Source organism: Orycteropus afer, unplaced genomic scaffold (genome assembly GCF_000298275.1).
Source record: "Orycteropus afer afer isolate SDZICR_OR568_19922 unplaced genomic scaffold, OryAfe1.0 scaffold00264, whole genome shotgun sequence".
Taxonomy (NCBI): domain Eukaryota; kingdom Metazoa; phylum Chordata; class Mammalia; order Tubulidentata; family Orycteropodidae; genus Orycteropus; species Orycteropus afer.
Window position 1 is genome coordinate 266,229 of NW_006921851.1, and position 15,777 is coordinate 282,005.

The 15,777-nt window shown below is 51.3% G+C and overlaps 1 protein-coding gene across 1 annotated transcript in view; it reads left to right on the plus strand.

The window, feature by feature from the left end:
- Nucleotides 1-7,595: 7,595 nt before the first annotated feature.
- NOS3 (nitric oxide synthase 3) overlaps nucleotides 7,596-15,777 on the plus strand; it is a 19,909-nt gene continuing 11,727 nt past the window's right edge. The window contains exons 1-13 of the mRNA XM_007950112.2: nucleotides 7,596-7,753; nucleotides 9,020-9,122; nucleotides 9,507-9,655; nucleotides 9,797-9,959; nucleotides 11,127-11,218; nucleotides 11,299-11,440; nucleotides 11,625-11,764; nucleotides 11,867-12,041; nucleotides 12,510-12,611; nucleotides 13,143-13,337; nucleotides 13,452-13,525; nucleotides 13,727-13,871; nucleotides 14,058-14,162. Coding sequence (XP_007948303.1) covers nucleotides 7,596-7,753; nucleotides 9,020-9,122; nucleotides 9,507-9,655; nucleotides 9,797-9,959; nucleotides 11,127-11,218; nucleotides 11,299-11,440; nucleotides 11,625-11,764; nucleotides 11,867-12,041; nucleotides 12,510-12,611; nucleotides 13,143-13,337; nucleotides 13,452-13,525; nucleotides 13,727-13,871; nucleotides 14,058-14,162 — 1,743 coding nt within the window. The remainder of the gene's footprint in view (nucleotides 7,754-9,019; nucleotides 9,123-9,506; nucleotides 9,656-9,796; nucleotides 9,960-11,126; nucleotides 11,219-11,298; nucleotides 11,441-11,624; nucleotides 11,765-11,866; nucleotides 12,042-12,509; nucleotides 12,612-13,142; nucleotides 13,338-13,451; nucleotides 13,526-13,726; nucleotides 13,872-14,057; nucleotides 14,163-15,777) is intronic.

Here is a 15,777-nt window from a genome sequence, read left to right on the forward strand (position 1 = left end):
GTCACTGTAAACCATGAAAATGTTTCTGGGACTGAACAGTAGCTCTGGTAGCAGTATATGGTGAAGCAAGAGCTGAGACCCATGTCTCACATATGTCCATTAATGTGCTTTCTTCCTTCACCTCCACCCACTGTCATCAAGGAAAAGCATATGAACCCTCCATTGAGCTTTATGCTTGTAACCCTTGGGTTTTTCTTTGGAAGCTTCTGCTGCCTTATGAAATATTATAGCTGTTGGTAGAACACTTATATTTGAGATGATAAAACAGAGATTTCTCAAGGTTGTGCCACAAGTATGAAACAGAGCTGGACAAGAAGCCAGGTTCTCAGTTTAGTAGTCTTCCTAGAATGCCAAGTCAGGTCAGGGATTATATATCACATATAACAAGAATTTAAAGAAAATAGTGAATTCAAGGTGTGTGAGAGAGAGAGTGTAAAAGAGAGAGAAGATGCCCAGAGAAGATACAGAGATGGCTTTGTCTCTCTAGAACTATGTCCTGTTCATTCTTCTAAAATTATCAGGCAAAATTCAAAAACTAGCCAGATTGGGCAGGGGAGGGTGGACATGAGATGGAAATGTTAACCCAACACTAGCTCCATATCCTGAACAGTAGCTATCTCACCCCATGGATCATCAGATTCCAAACCAACCAATGACAAAGATTAGAGAAAAGCATTCAGGTCTAACTAGGTCTCCCACTCTACCATCTTCCCATTAACCCACAAACAATTATCTATCACTTTCTATATGCACCACACTGAGTAGGAGTCCTAGGGAGATATAAAGTATACAATTCATCCCCTTAACTTAAAAAGTCTGCAGTTAGTTGTGAAGACAAGTTGCTTACACATGAATAGAATGTACCCCTCTCTTTCTTCTCCTTTCTTCCTTCATTCCATCAGGCTGGCTTGCTTTTTACATTTACATTACAGGAGCAAAATACAAGTAACAGCTGCTGATAAGAGAAGTCACAAATTCGGATTCCAGGTGCCAAGAAGTGGTACAGACCATGTGTGCTTTGACTCCAGGGTAGAAGGCTGAAAAGGCAGGGGAAGTCTTTACAAAGGAGAAGGGCCTAGGATGATGGTCAGGACACTTCATCTTTGTGACCATCAATGCAGTTTGGGCCTGTTCATGGGAGGACAGAGCTTGTGAGATGTAAATGATGACAGCAGGGGCTAATCAAGGTACAGGATCCCAGAATCTCCAGGAAAAAAAGGGTTGGATCTTTCTCCCTGAAATAAGAGCGAGCTCCCCCTTCTGTGTTCACAAAGCTAAATATGTTCTAAATTCAAGCTCCTAGGAACTGGTAGTTATCCAGCTCTAAAGGATGCCTAAACCTACTGCTATTGAGTCAATTCCAACTCATAGTGAGCCTTTAGGGCAGAGTAGAACTGCTCCATAGAGTTTCCAAAGCTATAAATCTTGAAGGAAGCAGACTGCCTCATCTTTCTGCAGAGCAGCTGGTGGGTTCAAACCGTTGACCTTTTGGTTAGCAGCCAAGTGCTTTAACCACTATGCTACCAGAGCGCCTTTAGAGGAGCATAAGCAAAAGTTTAGGAAACCAGAAAACACAATTAGGACCTCAGGAAAGCCTCAGATCAGTGGCAAAAGCAAATATATCAGGAGCATCTCATTTGCTGGCCACTTGGTGTTAAAAGCTTGTGATCCATACAGTTGGGAAAACAGGTAAAAATGACACAATGACTGAGTGTATATCAGGGTTTGGGATCCTGCTTTCTATATCTCACAAATCAGCAGGAGAAGGGGATCTAAAGGCTGTTCCTTCCCTCCCTGGCTTGGAAAAAAGGCCTGGTCCCTCCCTTTGGGGCACCTGAGAGAGGGGTGAGGAGAGGGTTCTGCCCAGCCAGGCCCCGGTGATGGTTGCTAAGGAACCTCCATGGCTGGCCACACTCAATGCCTTGGTTCCCAAGAGACCTAGCACCACAGCAAACACACCAGAAAAGCAGGCCAGCCTGATGGAATGAAGGTGGAAAGGAGAGGAAAGAGAGGGGTAGGGCTGGTCAGACTGATCCCGGCAGCCATCTGTCTTGAATCTGGGGTCATCTTACAGCCTTGCATTGGCAAAGAATATGGTCTTCTAAGTGGGGCCCCCTTGGTCTAACACAGTGGCCCTATAGCCAGCATTTGGGAGACCTCAGCCTGGCCCATGTCCTCATTTTCATTCTGAATCACAGGGATGAAGAGCAATTTCAAGCCTCCATAGATGTTAAAACATTCATAGATGTTTTTGGCCAAATTAGATTTGGAGGGGCAGAACCCAAATGAGGAGGTGAGTGAATGAGTGAGTCTCCACTGTCCCCTACTTATAGGCTCAGTGCAGCAAGTGAATCACTCAGGGAGGTGGTTTGGAAGGAAAAGACTAATTCTAATCTTTAAGGGGAATCAAAGTCTAGAGACACCCACATTTCTCTCAGGAAGTTAATCCAAGCCCCCTAGAAGCCCCCAAAGACAGAAAGTCACCTTTCATTCCCAAGGCTTTCAAAATCCTCTAGGCATTCCAAGCAGGACAGAGCCAAGCAGGTTAGGCTGCTCACCTGGCTTTGCCCTCAAAAAAAAACTCAATGCTGTTGAGTCAGTTCAACTCATAGTGACCCCTCCTTGGGTTTCCGAGGCGGTATCTTTACGGAAGTAAATTACCTAGTCTTCCTTCTGAAGAGTGGCTGGTGGGTTTGAACCACCCGCCTTCTGGTTAGCTTTGCCCTAGGGGTCCACTAATAGGATGGGGCTCCTTCACTCTTTCTCCATGATCCCTTTGCTACTGGAACTGCCTCCTCTCGCAACAGCTACTGCACCTAATAGTCATGCCCCACGTTGTGCTGGATGTAGTCTCCTGCACCTTCGATTCACCACACCACTCTGGTCCATGCAGGAAGCAGGGGATGGCAGGTTTGCCCTCAGGTTTGCTCCTCTGGGGGTGGGCTTGTCACAGTCACTATCAGGAACTTCAGGTTTATGCAAATAAGCCATGAGCTGGTGTGGTAGTTAAGTTTGTGTGTCAACTTGGCTGGGCCTGGTTGAGTGGATGGGCAGTTGGATGTAGTATTCCCCATGATGAGACTGGTAATCAACTCCATAGTGGAATCTACTGTGAGCAACTGAGTAGCTGCATTAGGGAAGTGGTCTGCTTCCTACATATAAGGAGAAGCCTTGGGGAACGATCTCTAGCTTATGGCATACTTGAACCCTGCATGTAGCTGTGTCATTGCTCAGCAGCCTGCCATGCTCTGCCGACCTTGGGACTTTCAATGGACTTGAATGAATGGCCTACCATGTGATTTAGTAACATCAGGAGTGTGCCTTTTTACTTGTCAACCTTGAGTTTATCAGTCTCAGCAGCCAGCATCTGAGTGAAGAAAAGCCTCTAGCTTCAGTGGGCTGGGAGCAGGAGGCAGAGCTGAAGCTGAGGGGCTTTCACCTAGCCCCTAGAGCCTGGCACTTTGATCTCAAGACTTAAAACCTCCAAACTGTAAGAGAATAAAACTCCTGTTTGTTAAGGCCATTCCATTTGTGGTATGTTCTTGTCAGAGCAGTACTAGGTAACCAAAACAGCTGGTATGGACGCATCACCCAAACTCAAAAGCACATGTCATTGAGACCTCAAAGGCACATGCCATTGGGTCCCCTCGGTCACTGCCCAGGGCTGACTTCTGGTGTCTGATACAAGGACTTTGCTCCAATTGCATCTCTTCAGCTCTCTGTTGCCCTCCTGTGGCCATCTCAAGAAGGCCATGTCTGGTGATGGTTCCGGAGTGCCAACACAGGAGCCCCTTTCAGACAAGCAACACCTTCCAGTGCCAGAGTCCTAACCACCCAAACCGAAGCCCAACACCCCTCCCCAAACTTCCAACCCCAGCCTTGCGATCTAGAAGGTGAGCAAACTGCTGCCCTCCCAACCTCACAACACAGCATGAGTTATATCCTGAGAAGGAGGGAGTCTTCCTGAGTAGAAAAACAGTGCTACCCCTGCAACCTCCCCGCCCCGCACCTCCTGCCTCCCTTCCCTCCTTTCTTCTCTGCTCCCCACCCAGTCCTTGCCAGCAGGCAGGAAGGAAGTGGCTCATAGTCGGAAGGGTGGGGCACTTCCAGCTCTCACTGAACAACCCCGGCTTGGGCTATAAAGAGTCAGGGCCTTCCGCTCTCATCCCCCACCACCCTCCACAGCCTCCACAGACCTACTCAAGGAAGCCCAGGACCTTCCTTCCCAACAGAGAAGCCCAAAGTCAGGGCATACCCACTGCAAACCTGCAAAGTGGCCTGGTCTGAGTGGAAAGGCAGGAGGCAGGAAGGATCTGAAAGAGCCAGGGATGGTCTCACTTTGCTGACTAGGGCCAATCAGAATGGTGATATGGTCTGGGTCACCATGCCAGGGGCAAAAACAGAGTCTCTTGTCCAGAATGAGGGGCTAGGATCAAGATCAAATTGTCTTTAACTTTAAATAATCTCCTATCAATAGAACCTCAGCCCTGCAAATCTTTATTTTTTTTTCCAGAAATTGAAAGAACCTTGTTGACACAATGGTTAATATGCTCAGGTACTAACCAAAAGATGGGCAGTTAGTCTTCAAAATGTAAATGCCAATAAAAGCAGTCAGCAACTAAGCATTAAGACCTTAGCAGGGTATCTGGCAAGACCAAGACAAACTATAGGAAGAGAATCAAAACTGGGCAGAGAGCAAAGCCAGACCCAGACTAGACAGCAGGCAGGACCAGAACCAGAATCGGGCAAAGGGCAGGACCAGAACAACAGCTGGACACAGGGCAGGAATAGAACCAGGCAGAGGGCAGGACCAGAACTAGATCAAGAAGAGGCACCTAAAGGGGAGGAAAAGGCTCCACACTGTAGGTGGAAAAGGCAAAAACATTCAGAAATGTCACTGTTTTGATTCAGAAGACTTTGATGGACATTAGGACATGTAGGTACCACTGGGAAAAGGAAAACCTCCTTGTTTTCTGCCTCCTCCTACACTGTCTCTGCTTTGACTTTTCCTCTTCTTCTCCTAGAATCCTTGCCTTGGATTCCTTGGCCCCAAATCAAACACTAGTTCAGGTCCACTATGTCCTACAATCCTCAATGCCTACTGTACAGGCCACACTTCAACTTCCCTTGTGGCCAAAGAATGTCGTCTCTTGACTCCGGGTGCCCTCAAGAGACTAGCCTAGCCTTGGCAGACTCCTTTTCAGGGGCCCCTCTGCCTTGCCTCCAGTATTCAGTTTTGGGCCCCCAGGGGGCACCCACATCTGCAGCTAAATGCACCAATGTTTATAAAGCACCCTATCCAACACAGGGTACTATCAGGCCCCACAGAACATACTCAAGGGAGCAGAATGTGACGGGGGAAGGGCACACTTAGTTTGGGTGAGGAAACACAGAGCAATGAGCCAGAGGAAGGGATGCTCCAGACCTGGGGACAGGGTGACAAAGAGCCACATGGGGAGGGTGAGCAGGGGTTATTTAGAAAGTTCTCAGAGAGGAACATGCTGTGCAGCCAGGTCCTCCAGATAGCTTAGGAGGTTTGTTGGAGTATTGCCCGTGAAAGATAAGGAGGGGCACAGGAGCAAGCAGAAGATCCCTCAGACCAGGCTGCCTCTCTGACCCCTGTAGATGGAGGGGAGGAAGGAAGCAGATTGGGAGGAAGGGCCTCAGCCTATAGCACCACTCTCAGCATCTCCCCAGGACATCTGGGAGCCCCAAGCAGGCACAGATGGGGAGCCCCACACCAAAGGTGGTCACCTCACTGCTCTTCCATGGCATATCCTTTCCTGAAAGGATAGCCCCAGAGGGAGAAATGCTCTTGGTGCAAGGCCTGCTTGGGAGGCCTTGAGGAAGCCCATTTGTCTAGAACGAAGGGCCTGGGCAGTGTACTTGGGAATTGAGGGCCAGGCAAGTGTGTTGGAGTGTCCTTGGCCATGGGCTAAAGGCTTCAGGGTAGAGCCAAAGTATGAGGAAACCATTCTTGGTCTGGCACATTTTGGGTGGTAGCAAAAGCAAGCCCGAGAGTTTGTCTGCACTTGAGAAGTGAGGTGGCATGATGGGGGCTCTGGAATCAGGCCCGTCTGTATGCACACCCTACCCTACTCTCTCACCCCCTATACCCCGAGTTGCAGCAAGCACTCCATTGTCTAGAAGCTCAGGTCACTTTACAAGGCCCCTATCCCTCCACTCCCCCAGGGCTGCCTTCTTGGTGTGACCTCTGAGCTCACAGCACAGACTGTTCCTTCAGGCTGGCCTGCTTACCCCATGTCCCCAGCACCACCACCCCTACCTGCTGTTATCGTCCACTGCTGTTAAGAGAAGTCCCGTACACTGGGAGGAGGTAACTATGGGGAGGAAGTGGGAGGGGAGCTGCTGCATTGTAAATTTTGGTCAATGACATGAGACAAAGTATATGTGAACTGCTGTATGAAAAGTGAATTTACTCTGTAAATCTTCACCCAAATCCTAATAAAAAATAAAAATTTAAAAAAAAAAAAAAGAGAAGTCCCACCAAAACAAATCCACACTTGTTTGTCTGCCTGTCTGCCTCTCCCAGTCTCTACCTATCCCAGTCTCTTGATTTCCATTTCTTTCTTGAAGGCTCTCTTAATCTCTGAGGTCTCAAACCCACAAGACTTAGACGCAGACAGCCACAGGGCACGGCCTTTCTTCAAAACTACAGGCTCCAGCATGCACTGGTGTTGGAGGTATCTAAAAAGTACTGGTGCACACCACTTCCACTCTGGAAATTGTAGTCCACTATCCTCTACCCTCTTTTCAGGGTTCCAAAACCTTCCCCAGTGGGCAGTTCCTGCCCAGCCCTGATGGCTGGGTCCCTCTGCTGACCTACTACCCCATGGGAAGCATGCATCACTGCATGACAGGGTTGGGGTGGAGGCCCTGCTTTTTTATGTCCCCCATTTGAGTGGGGGGGGGGAACAGAGAAGGGAGGGGGTTCCAGGAAACTGGGGCTTAGAGGAGATAAGATACCTTAATGCCAGACTCAAGGACAAAGGGCCACTGCGTCTTTGCTGGGCCGGTATCCTCAAGAACCCAAGAGGACCCAGAGGTGGGGGTCCAGGAGCACTTAGATGTAGGAAGGGGTGGTTAGGGAGAGAGCCGGTGGTAGCCCTAGAAGCCTCTGTGGTCACTAGGAATCTGGATCCTTCATTTTCTGCTAACACATGCCCAACTTCCGTTTGGCCTTCCAGGAAAGGCTGGCAAGGTACAAGATATGAGGACTCCTCTCCTGGCCTGCCACCACAGAAGGGTCTCTTGGACCTGCCATTCCTCCCACACTCAGCTCTTGCAATAAGCCCTGGGGCTCCACCAGACACCTGGGCGCCCACTTATCAGCTGTAGTCCTCACAACGGAACCCAAGCATCCAGCCCCTCCACCCTGTGGGCCAGCAGGCGTGGAGCCACAGCTGTACAGCCTCCCAACCAGACTGGTTCCTGTCCCATTGTGTATGGGACATGGGCGGGGCAAGGGCCAGAACTGGAGAACCCCCTCCCACTGCCCTCAGCCCCCCCTACCTCACTTCCTAAGGAAAAGGCTAGGGCTCTGCTCATAGCGGCAGACCTGAAGAGCAGCTGACATGGGCAACTTGAAGAGTGTGGGCCAGGAGCCTAGGCCTCCCTGCGGGCTGGGGTTAGGACTGGGCCTTGGGCTGTGCGGCAAACAGGGCCCAGCCTCCCCGGTCTCAGAGCAGAGCCACACACCAGCACCAGTGCCCCCTCCTGCGCCTGACCACAGGTGAGGGGTGCAGTTGTTTGAAACAGGAGGGCAGGGGGTGGGTGGTCAAAGCTGCTGGGAAGTATGGAGTCTGTAGCCCAGGCAGGAGGGCCAGGTCACCAACACAAAAGGATATGGATACAACTGAACAGGACTGTGGAGGAAGCTGGGGAAAGATCAAACCACCACAGTCTGTGGCTGTGAAGAACAGACAAAAGTAGGTGAAGAGTGCCAGCTACAGAATCAGGCCAGGGTTTGAATCCTACTCTACCACCAAGAGCTGTTTGACTTTGAGCACGTTACTTAACCTCTCTGAGCCTCAGTTTACATAAAATGGGGATATGGTAGTGTGTCCTCCACGAGTTCATTGTCAGTCTCTAGCTTACAGCAAGTTTTCAATGAACAACAGCAACTGCCACGTAACCGGAGGAGAAAGCAGCTAGGGACTGGACTCATGGAAGGGGAATTGTGTTGGACCAGGAGCCTCAGGCCTAAAAGGGAGAGAGGAGGGCCCTAAAGCTCATGGGTTGGGGCTAAGAGGGCAGAGCAGGAAGGCTCTTTCCTCTTCTGTAGGTCACTCCTCCAGGTGACCACTAGCCCCACCTACCCTGTGGCCCCTGCCTCTGGAAGGGTCCTCCCTAGGACAGAGATCATGAAGAGAGGAAGGTTGTGGCAGGAGGCTAGGCAGGGCTGAAAGCAGCCCCACAGGAGAGGGTCAAGGGCCCACACAGGGAAGGACTCAGGGCCCTGCAAACAGGCTACTGCGCCTGTGTCCCTCCCTTCCTCCTCCAGGGCTGGCGGCTCTGGGAGGAAGTGATAAGGCCTCTGAGGCTTCCCTTCACACAATCCACTACTGTCAGGGGGGGTTGTGAGTGGGCAGCAGAGATCTGGGCTGAAGAATCTCTGCTGTCGTCTCCCTTGGCTTTGCCCCCCTCGAGGGAGGCCTCACTGAAACTCCAGGGGACGCTGCACAGGGGTGACTAGCCATGACCCAGCCTAGGGTGAGGCTCCCAGGGCCTGACCGGGCACCAGGAAATCAGACACAGGAGTCAGACAGGCCTGTGTAGGAGAATGTGTTCTATCCTACATGACCTCTGGCAAGACCCCTGTAATCCCATTAATACCTCCCTCACAAGGCCATTGTGAGAGCTGGCAGGAGAAAATGGGGGATGTACAAGGTAGGTAACAGTTGGTTATGGGATTATTACTGCTATGGGAGAGGGTACAAGTGAGATGGCCAAAGGGAGCAAGCTCCTCCTCCATAACCCTATCCCTGGCTCTGAACAGCCCCCCATTAGCTCGGACCCCAGAGAAGCCCAAGTTCCCTCGTGTGAAGAATTGGGAAGTGGGGAACATCACCTACGATACCCTGAGTGCCCAAGCACAGCAGGTAAGGTCTAGGCCCCACCTCTTCCCCACAATAGCTGGGCTGAGGACTGCTGAGGCTCAGTCTCAGACCTAAGCCTGAGCTGGAAGTTCTCTGAATTGGCCCCTGCCTCTAAGGAGAGGAGACTAGAATGAGAAGAACCACAACGGCTAAGGGATGGGTGGCAAGACAAGTCCCCAGTTACAGGGGGTTTTTGTGATTCAACCTCCAGCCCTTGTCCAAGCCCTACCTGATCCACCCCAGCTTCACTCCTATTTCCAATCCCACTCCAGCCCAGTGCCCACACATCTCTGGACACAAACTCCTGCCTCCAGGCCCCATCCCCAGCACCCTGACCTGGTCCTGACCTATGCTCCCCACACCCACACCCACCCTACTCCAACTCAGGATGGACCCTGCACCCCAAGATACTGCCTGGGCTCCCTTGTATTTCCACGGAAACTGCAGAGCCGGCCCTCCCGGAGCCCGATGCCCCCCAAGAATCTTCTGAGTCAAGCCCGAGACTTCATTGACCAGTATTACAGCTCCATCAAGAGGTAAGAGCTTCCCAAGAGCCTTCTGAGGCCCCAGACAACTTGAGCTTCCCTTCCCTATGCCCAGTCCTGCTGTCCTCCAATTCTACAACCACAAGAGCCCTGACTACCCTTCCTAGCCCACACAACTTCCTTCTCCTCTAGGAGTGGCTCCCAGGCCCATGAACAGAGGCTTCAGGAGGTAGAAGCTGAGGTGGCAGCCACAGGCACCTACCAACTTCAGGAGAGTGAGCTGGTATTCGGGGCCAAGCAGGCCTGGCGCAACGCCCCCCGATGTGTGGGCCGCATTCAGTGGGGGAAGCTGCAGGTATGGCTAGCTGGAGGACACCCAGAAAGGGGCCACAGCCCAAAAGTCAAGAAGAGGTGGAGGCAGTTCCTGAAGCTTCCCTGATGGATCAGAGCAGTGGAGGAAATCCCTGCTCATTCCCTTAGACTAGAAGAGTAAGGGGGCCAGCCTCAAGCACCAACTCCAGTACCCTCTGTGGGGCTAACTAACACTGGATTATAAGCAGGACAGCTCTCTGGGCTAGTGGGTCCATGGGGGAGGGGGGATCTGGACCCACTCACTGAGTCAGTGATTCTCTAAATGGTATTGTCATATTCACAGGGGTAGGGGCTCTGTCCTGAAAAAGGCCTGTCTTCTATTTGGGCTTAGCCTGCTTAGCTGTCCCCTCACACCCAGCTCACTGCTCCACAACACAGAGCTAGCCTGGGTCACTGGAACACCTATGGCCATGTCAAGCTAACCTACAGGGGAATTGATTTCATGACTTTGGGCTGCTTAGCCATCACTAGTAACCACCAAAGGACTTGGAATAAAGCCTCATTCTCAGAGATGCCCAAAGGAGCCTAGAATGAAATGGCAGCACCCCACCTGGCACCTGTAGAACCTTTCAAGTGGTTCAAAACTTTTTCTCAAATTTGACCCCTCATGCCTATGTCCAACCCCCGGCCCCCAGCCAGGCACTGACACTCTACCCTTGTAAGTACAAGTTTCCTCCACCTTCAGACAAGGTGAGGGATTCCAGCCCCTCCCCCCAGGGGTCTTCATTCACATAGCTCATCCCAGCAGAGTATCAGGACTAGCAGAGACCCTGGAGGCAAACTTACACCTACCCATCACCATTATCAGTGGTTGGGTGAGGTTACCTGCCTGTGCTGAGCACCACGGGCAACGAGGGCCTCCCCGTCAGTTAGTTGCCAGTAACCAAGTGCCTCCTTTTACCAATCCAGCCAATTCAGCCTCTGTAGGGACAAGGAAACATGTGCCCCAGTAAAGAGACAAGGAGAAGGCCAGGTTAGGCGGCAGGGCAGGAAGGGGCCAGTGTGGGTATAGAAGTCGAGGAGGCTTCCTTGAGTGAATCCTATAGCCTGCGAAGCAGGGAGAGATACTGCCCCCAGAACTCCAGGGCTGCCTTCTCCCCTGGGGCTGGTACTTAAGACTACACTTCTTCCATACCTCTGGTGGGCTCAGGTGTTTGATGCCCGGGACTGCAGCTCTGTGCAGGAGATGTTCACCTACATCTGCAACCATATCAAGTATGGAACCAACCGGGGCAACCTTCGGTGAGTGACCACCTTCACTCCAGCCCAACCTCCCACCCAGGGCAATGGAGGAGGCCTCTAACCCACTCTTCCCTCTGTAGCTCAGCCATCACCATCTTTCCCCAACGTGCCCCTGGCCGAGGTGACTTCCGGATCTGGAACAGCCAGCTGGTGCGCTATGCAGGCTACAGACAGCAGGATGGCTCTGTGCGTGGGGACCCAGCCAACGTGGAGATCACTGAGGTGGGCGCAGACAGCAGCTGATGAGGGAATACCTGAGGCGAAGAATGGGGAACCCAGCAATGAAGGTCCTGGTCTGAGGCACGGGGATCCAAAGGGGTGAGCGAAGCAGGATCAGGAGCCCTCAGTGAGGTGAGGGCTAGAAGCAGCAGCAGCAAAGAGGTCTCCTCTCCCTGCCCTCCCACAGCTCTGCATCCAGCATGGCTGGACTCCAGGAAATGGCCGATTTGATGTGCTGCCCCTGCTGCTCCAGGCTCCAGATGAGCCCCCAGAGGTCTTCCCTCTGCCCACTGAACTAGTCCTTGAGGTGCCCCTGGAGCACCCCACGTGAGCACCAAAGGGATTGGATCAGGTGGAGGAGGGAGCTGGCTGGGGGTGGCCCGGCAGGCAGGCTCCCATGGACCCTGATTCAAGGCCCTAATCTCCCAGGCTGGAGTGGTTTGCAGCCCTAGGTCTGCGCTGGTATGCCCTCCCAGCAGTGTCCAACATGCTTCTGGAAATTGGGGGCCTGGAGTTCCCTGCAGCTCCTTTCAGCGGCTGGTACATGAGCACAGAGATTGGCACTCGGAACCTGTGTGACCCCCACCGCTATAACATTCTAGAGGTGAGGGCCAGTGGGCATGGCGAGGGGGCAGGATCTGAGAGAGGGTCAAGTGAGGACTGCCCTTCAAACCAGAACTGAGGATGAGAGCCATGGAACCACCTGATGACAGGGAAAATGTGTGTGCATGTGTGCACGTGTGTGCGTGTGCACGTGTTTCTCTTTTTCTGGGGATAGGATCTTTAGCTTTCATCAGATTCTCAAAGGGAATCTTAACCCAGAAAAGAATAATACCCATTTTAGAGGTGAGAAATTAAGGCCCCAGGCTGAGAAGTGACTGGCCCACGGTCCCTCACTGCTCTGTGGTGCCTTTGTAGGCAAAAACCTGAACCAATCCCAAATTACAGAGTTAAGTCTCCTAAAGGCCACCCACCCTCACCCTTTCCATCCCATGAGTTTGAGATAGGGATACTGTCTTCCACTCCCTATGGCCTCTAACCCTAGCAATTCCATGTGCATCCCTGCTCCCAGGATGTAGCCGTCTGCATGGACCTGGACACCCGGACCACCTCATCCCTATGGAAAGACAAGGCAGCTGTGGAAATTAACTTAGCTGTGCTGCACAGTTACCAGGTGCACAGGCCAGATTGGTCAGGAGGGCAAGGGGGTTGGGGGTGGAAGAGAAGGAGGGTACTTAAAAACTACAAAGATATATAGAAGGATCCCATTGCACCTAGGGACCCACGGGTGCACTGGGCCCCATGGTGCTGCAACACGGAAGCTTCACTATGCCTGCCACCACAGGCTGAGCAGTGATGCTTCGCAGGGATACTCTAGCCCATGGCACTTTGGGTACTGTGGTTTGTGGGACCCACTGGGTCCTGGGAAACCCAATACTAGGATGCATACACTGTGATTGGAGGAAATTAGTTCCTGCTGAATGCTTCCGTGGAGTCTCAAGAGTTTAGAGTATTTTGGTTTGGGGACCCTGAATACAGACACTAGAGGTTGGAGGTGCTATTATATATTAAACTTTTGAGCATGGCCATATAAGTGAGGGATAACACCCTGTGGTTTAGGGTAACAGCTGTACTTGAGGTAGGAAGGGTGGGGTGTATACAGGCTGTGTCTAAGCTTGTCCTCTCCCTCCCACCCCCACTCCAGCTAGCCAAAGTGACCATTGTGGACCACCATGCTGCCACAGCCTCCTTTATGAAGCACCTGGAGAATGAGCAGAAGGCGAGAGGGGGGTGCCCTGCTGACTGGGCCTGGATAGTGCCCCCTATCTCAGGCAGCCTCACACCTGTCTTCCATCAAGAGATGGTCAACTATTTCCTGTCCCCTGCTTTCCACTACCAGGTACTTGGCCCAACTGGCTCCTGCCCACCTGGGGCCAGCTCCAACTAAGCAGCCCTTAGGGGCCTCTAACTTTCAATTTATTCACTCATGGCCCAACTTGTCACTTTCCTGCAGCCAGATCCCTGGAAAGGAAGTACAGCCAAGGGCACAGGCATCACCAGGAAGAAGACCTTTAAAGAAGTAGCCAAGTAGGTACCCTAGGAGTGCCACCACCCAGCCCAGGGCCCAACCCCAAAGCAGTGGTCTGGGAAGGCACCAGACCCATCCCTCAATACCCCAAGGCCTGAGATCAGGTCCAGACCCCAGCCTTGGTAGCCTTGATGGTCCCCTGCCCAGGGGGGGCCATGTCTCCATGGCCCTAGAGATCTCCATTCTACCCTCGCCCTCAGCGCAGTGAAGATCTCTGCCTCGCTCATGGGCACCGTGATGGCGAAGAGAGTGAAGGCAACAATCCTGTATGGCTCTGAGACAGGCCGGGCCCAGAGCTACGCACAGCAGCTGGGGAGGCTCTTCCGGAAGGCTTTTGATCCCCGGGTAGGCTGAGCCCAGAGGGGCAGGGGTCTGGGAAGACCAGGGGTAGGGGCCTGACCACACCTTCTGAGGAGCCCTGGGGATAGCAATTTTGGAGGATAGAGTCACAGTTCAGGGCCAATGGGGCCTGAGCCTTGCCCTGCCAGGGAAGGCTGAGCAAGGACTAGGGCAGCATTCCTCTCCTCCCAGGTTCTGTGCATGGACGAGTATGATGTGGTATCCCTCGAGCATGAGACACTGGTGGTGGTGGTGACCAGCACATTTGGGAACGGTGATCCACCCGAGAATGGCGAGGTAAGGCCAGGCAACCAATGGGACACTAGACTCAAAATTGGGGTGGTTAGGCAGGAGTGCCCTGTGACCAAAAATGAAGATGCTGTGAAAGCCCCACAGAGTGGGAGGATGAAAATTCCACTGGGATGTGGAAGCCTTCACAAATCATAACTAGAAAGACACAGATGCTGCACTTAATTTACCATTTCAGCTTTTTCTTTTCTCTAATAAAAGATAAGGCAACTGTTTATATGCCAACATAGATTAAAAACCAAAACCAAACTCACTGCCATCAACTCAGATCCGACTCATAGCGACCCCTCCTTGGGTTTCCAAGGCGCTATCACTACAGGAGTAGATTGCCCACTCTTCCTTCTGAGGAGTGGCTGGTGGGTGTGAACCACCAACCTTCTGGTTAGCAGGCAAATGCCTTAGGCACTACACCACCAGAGCTCCTCCAACATAGATTAGATGACTTCAATTTCACCGAAACAAATCATAAAAGAAACAAAAAGCTAGGATAGGGCTACTGAATGCCATATCATTAACTATTATCTTCCAAGCTTCCATGTCTCTGGACTGCCCCAAGTTATGTTCCTTTCTGGTCCCTCTTTATCTATTCCAGCTTCTAGTTGTTAAATGCCTAAGTAGGTCCTCAAGTACCCTAAAATCAGATTTAATATTGATGTAACCTTTCTCCCACTTCCTTACCATTCCTTCAGGCCCCATTCTGATCTGCCTTTAAAAGAAAAATAAATTAGTAACTTTAGTATAAAAGTAGTATCTAAGTAACCCTCACCTCTATCAGGATACAGAACATTTTCATCATCCCTTCTCAATTACCCAAGGAGCTCTGGTGGTGTAGTGCCTAAGGCATTTGACTGCTAGCCAGAAGGTTGGCAGTTCAAACCCACCAGCTGCTCTGGGGAAGGAAGATGGGGCAATCTATTTCCATAAAGATTTACTGCCTCAGAAACCTAATGGGGGTCACTATGAGTTGAAATCAACTTGATGGCAGTTAAGTTTGTTTTTTCTTGAGGTTTCTCAATTCCCCAAGTCAAATCCCTTCAAAGTCAATCTTCTCCTACCAAAAGAAACCATGGTTCTGATTTCTGCCACTGTAGATTATTATTGTTTGCCATACAAATGGAAAGAGTATGTCTAGCCTCTTTTACTCTGCATATTGCTTCTGAAAGTCATCCCTATTGTTAGAGTTGTTCATTCCTGTCTGTTGCTGAGTAGTATTCATCATAGGAATATACCCAGCTTGTTCCATTCTCCTGTTGATGGACACTGAGCTATTTCCAGTTTTTTGCTAGTATGCACAAGGCTTTTGTGGACTTAAGTTTTCATTTCTCTTGGAGGTAAATACCTAGCAGTGGAATTTCTGGGTCATAGGGTAAATGTATGTTTTAACTTTTATATATATATATATATATATATTGTTGTTGTTATGTGCCGTCAAGTCGGACCCGACTCACAGTGACCCCTCCTTGGTTTCCGAGGCAGTATCACTATGGAAGTAGATTGCCCCATCTTCCTTCCAAGGAGCAGCTGGAGTTTGAACTGCCAGCTTTCTGATTAGCAGTCAAGTGCACAAGTGCGTTAGGCACTACACTATCAGAGCTCCATATAT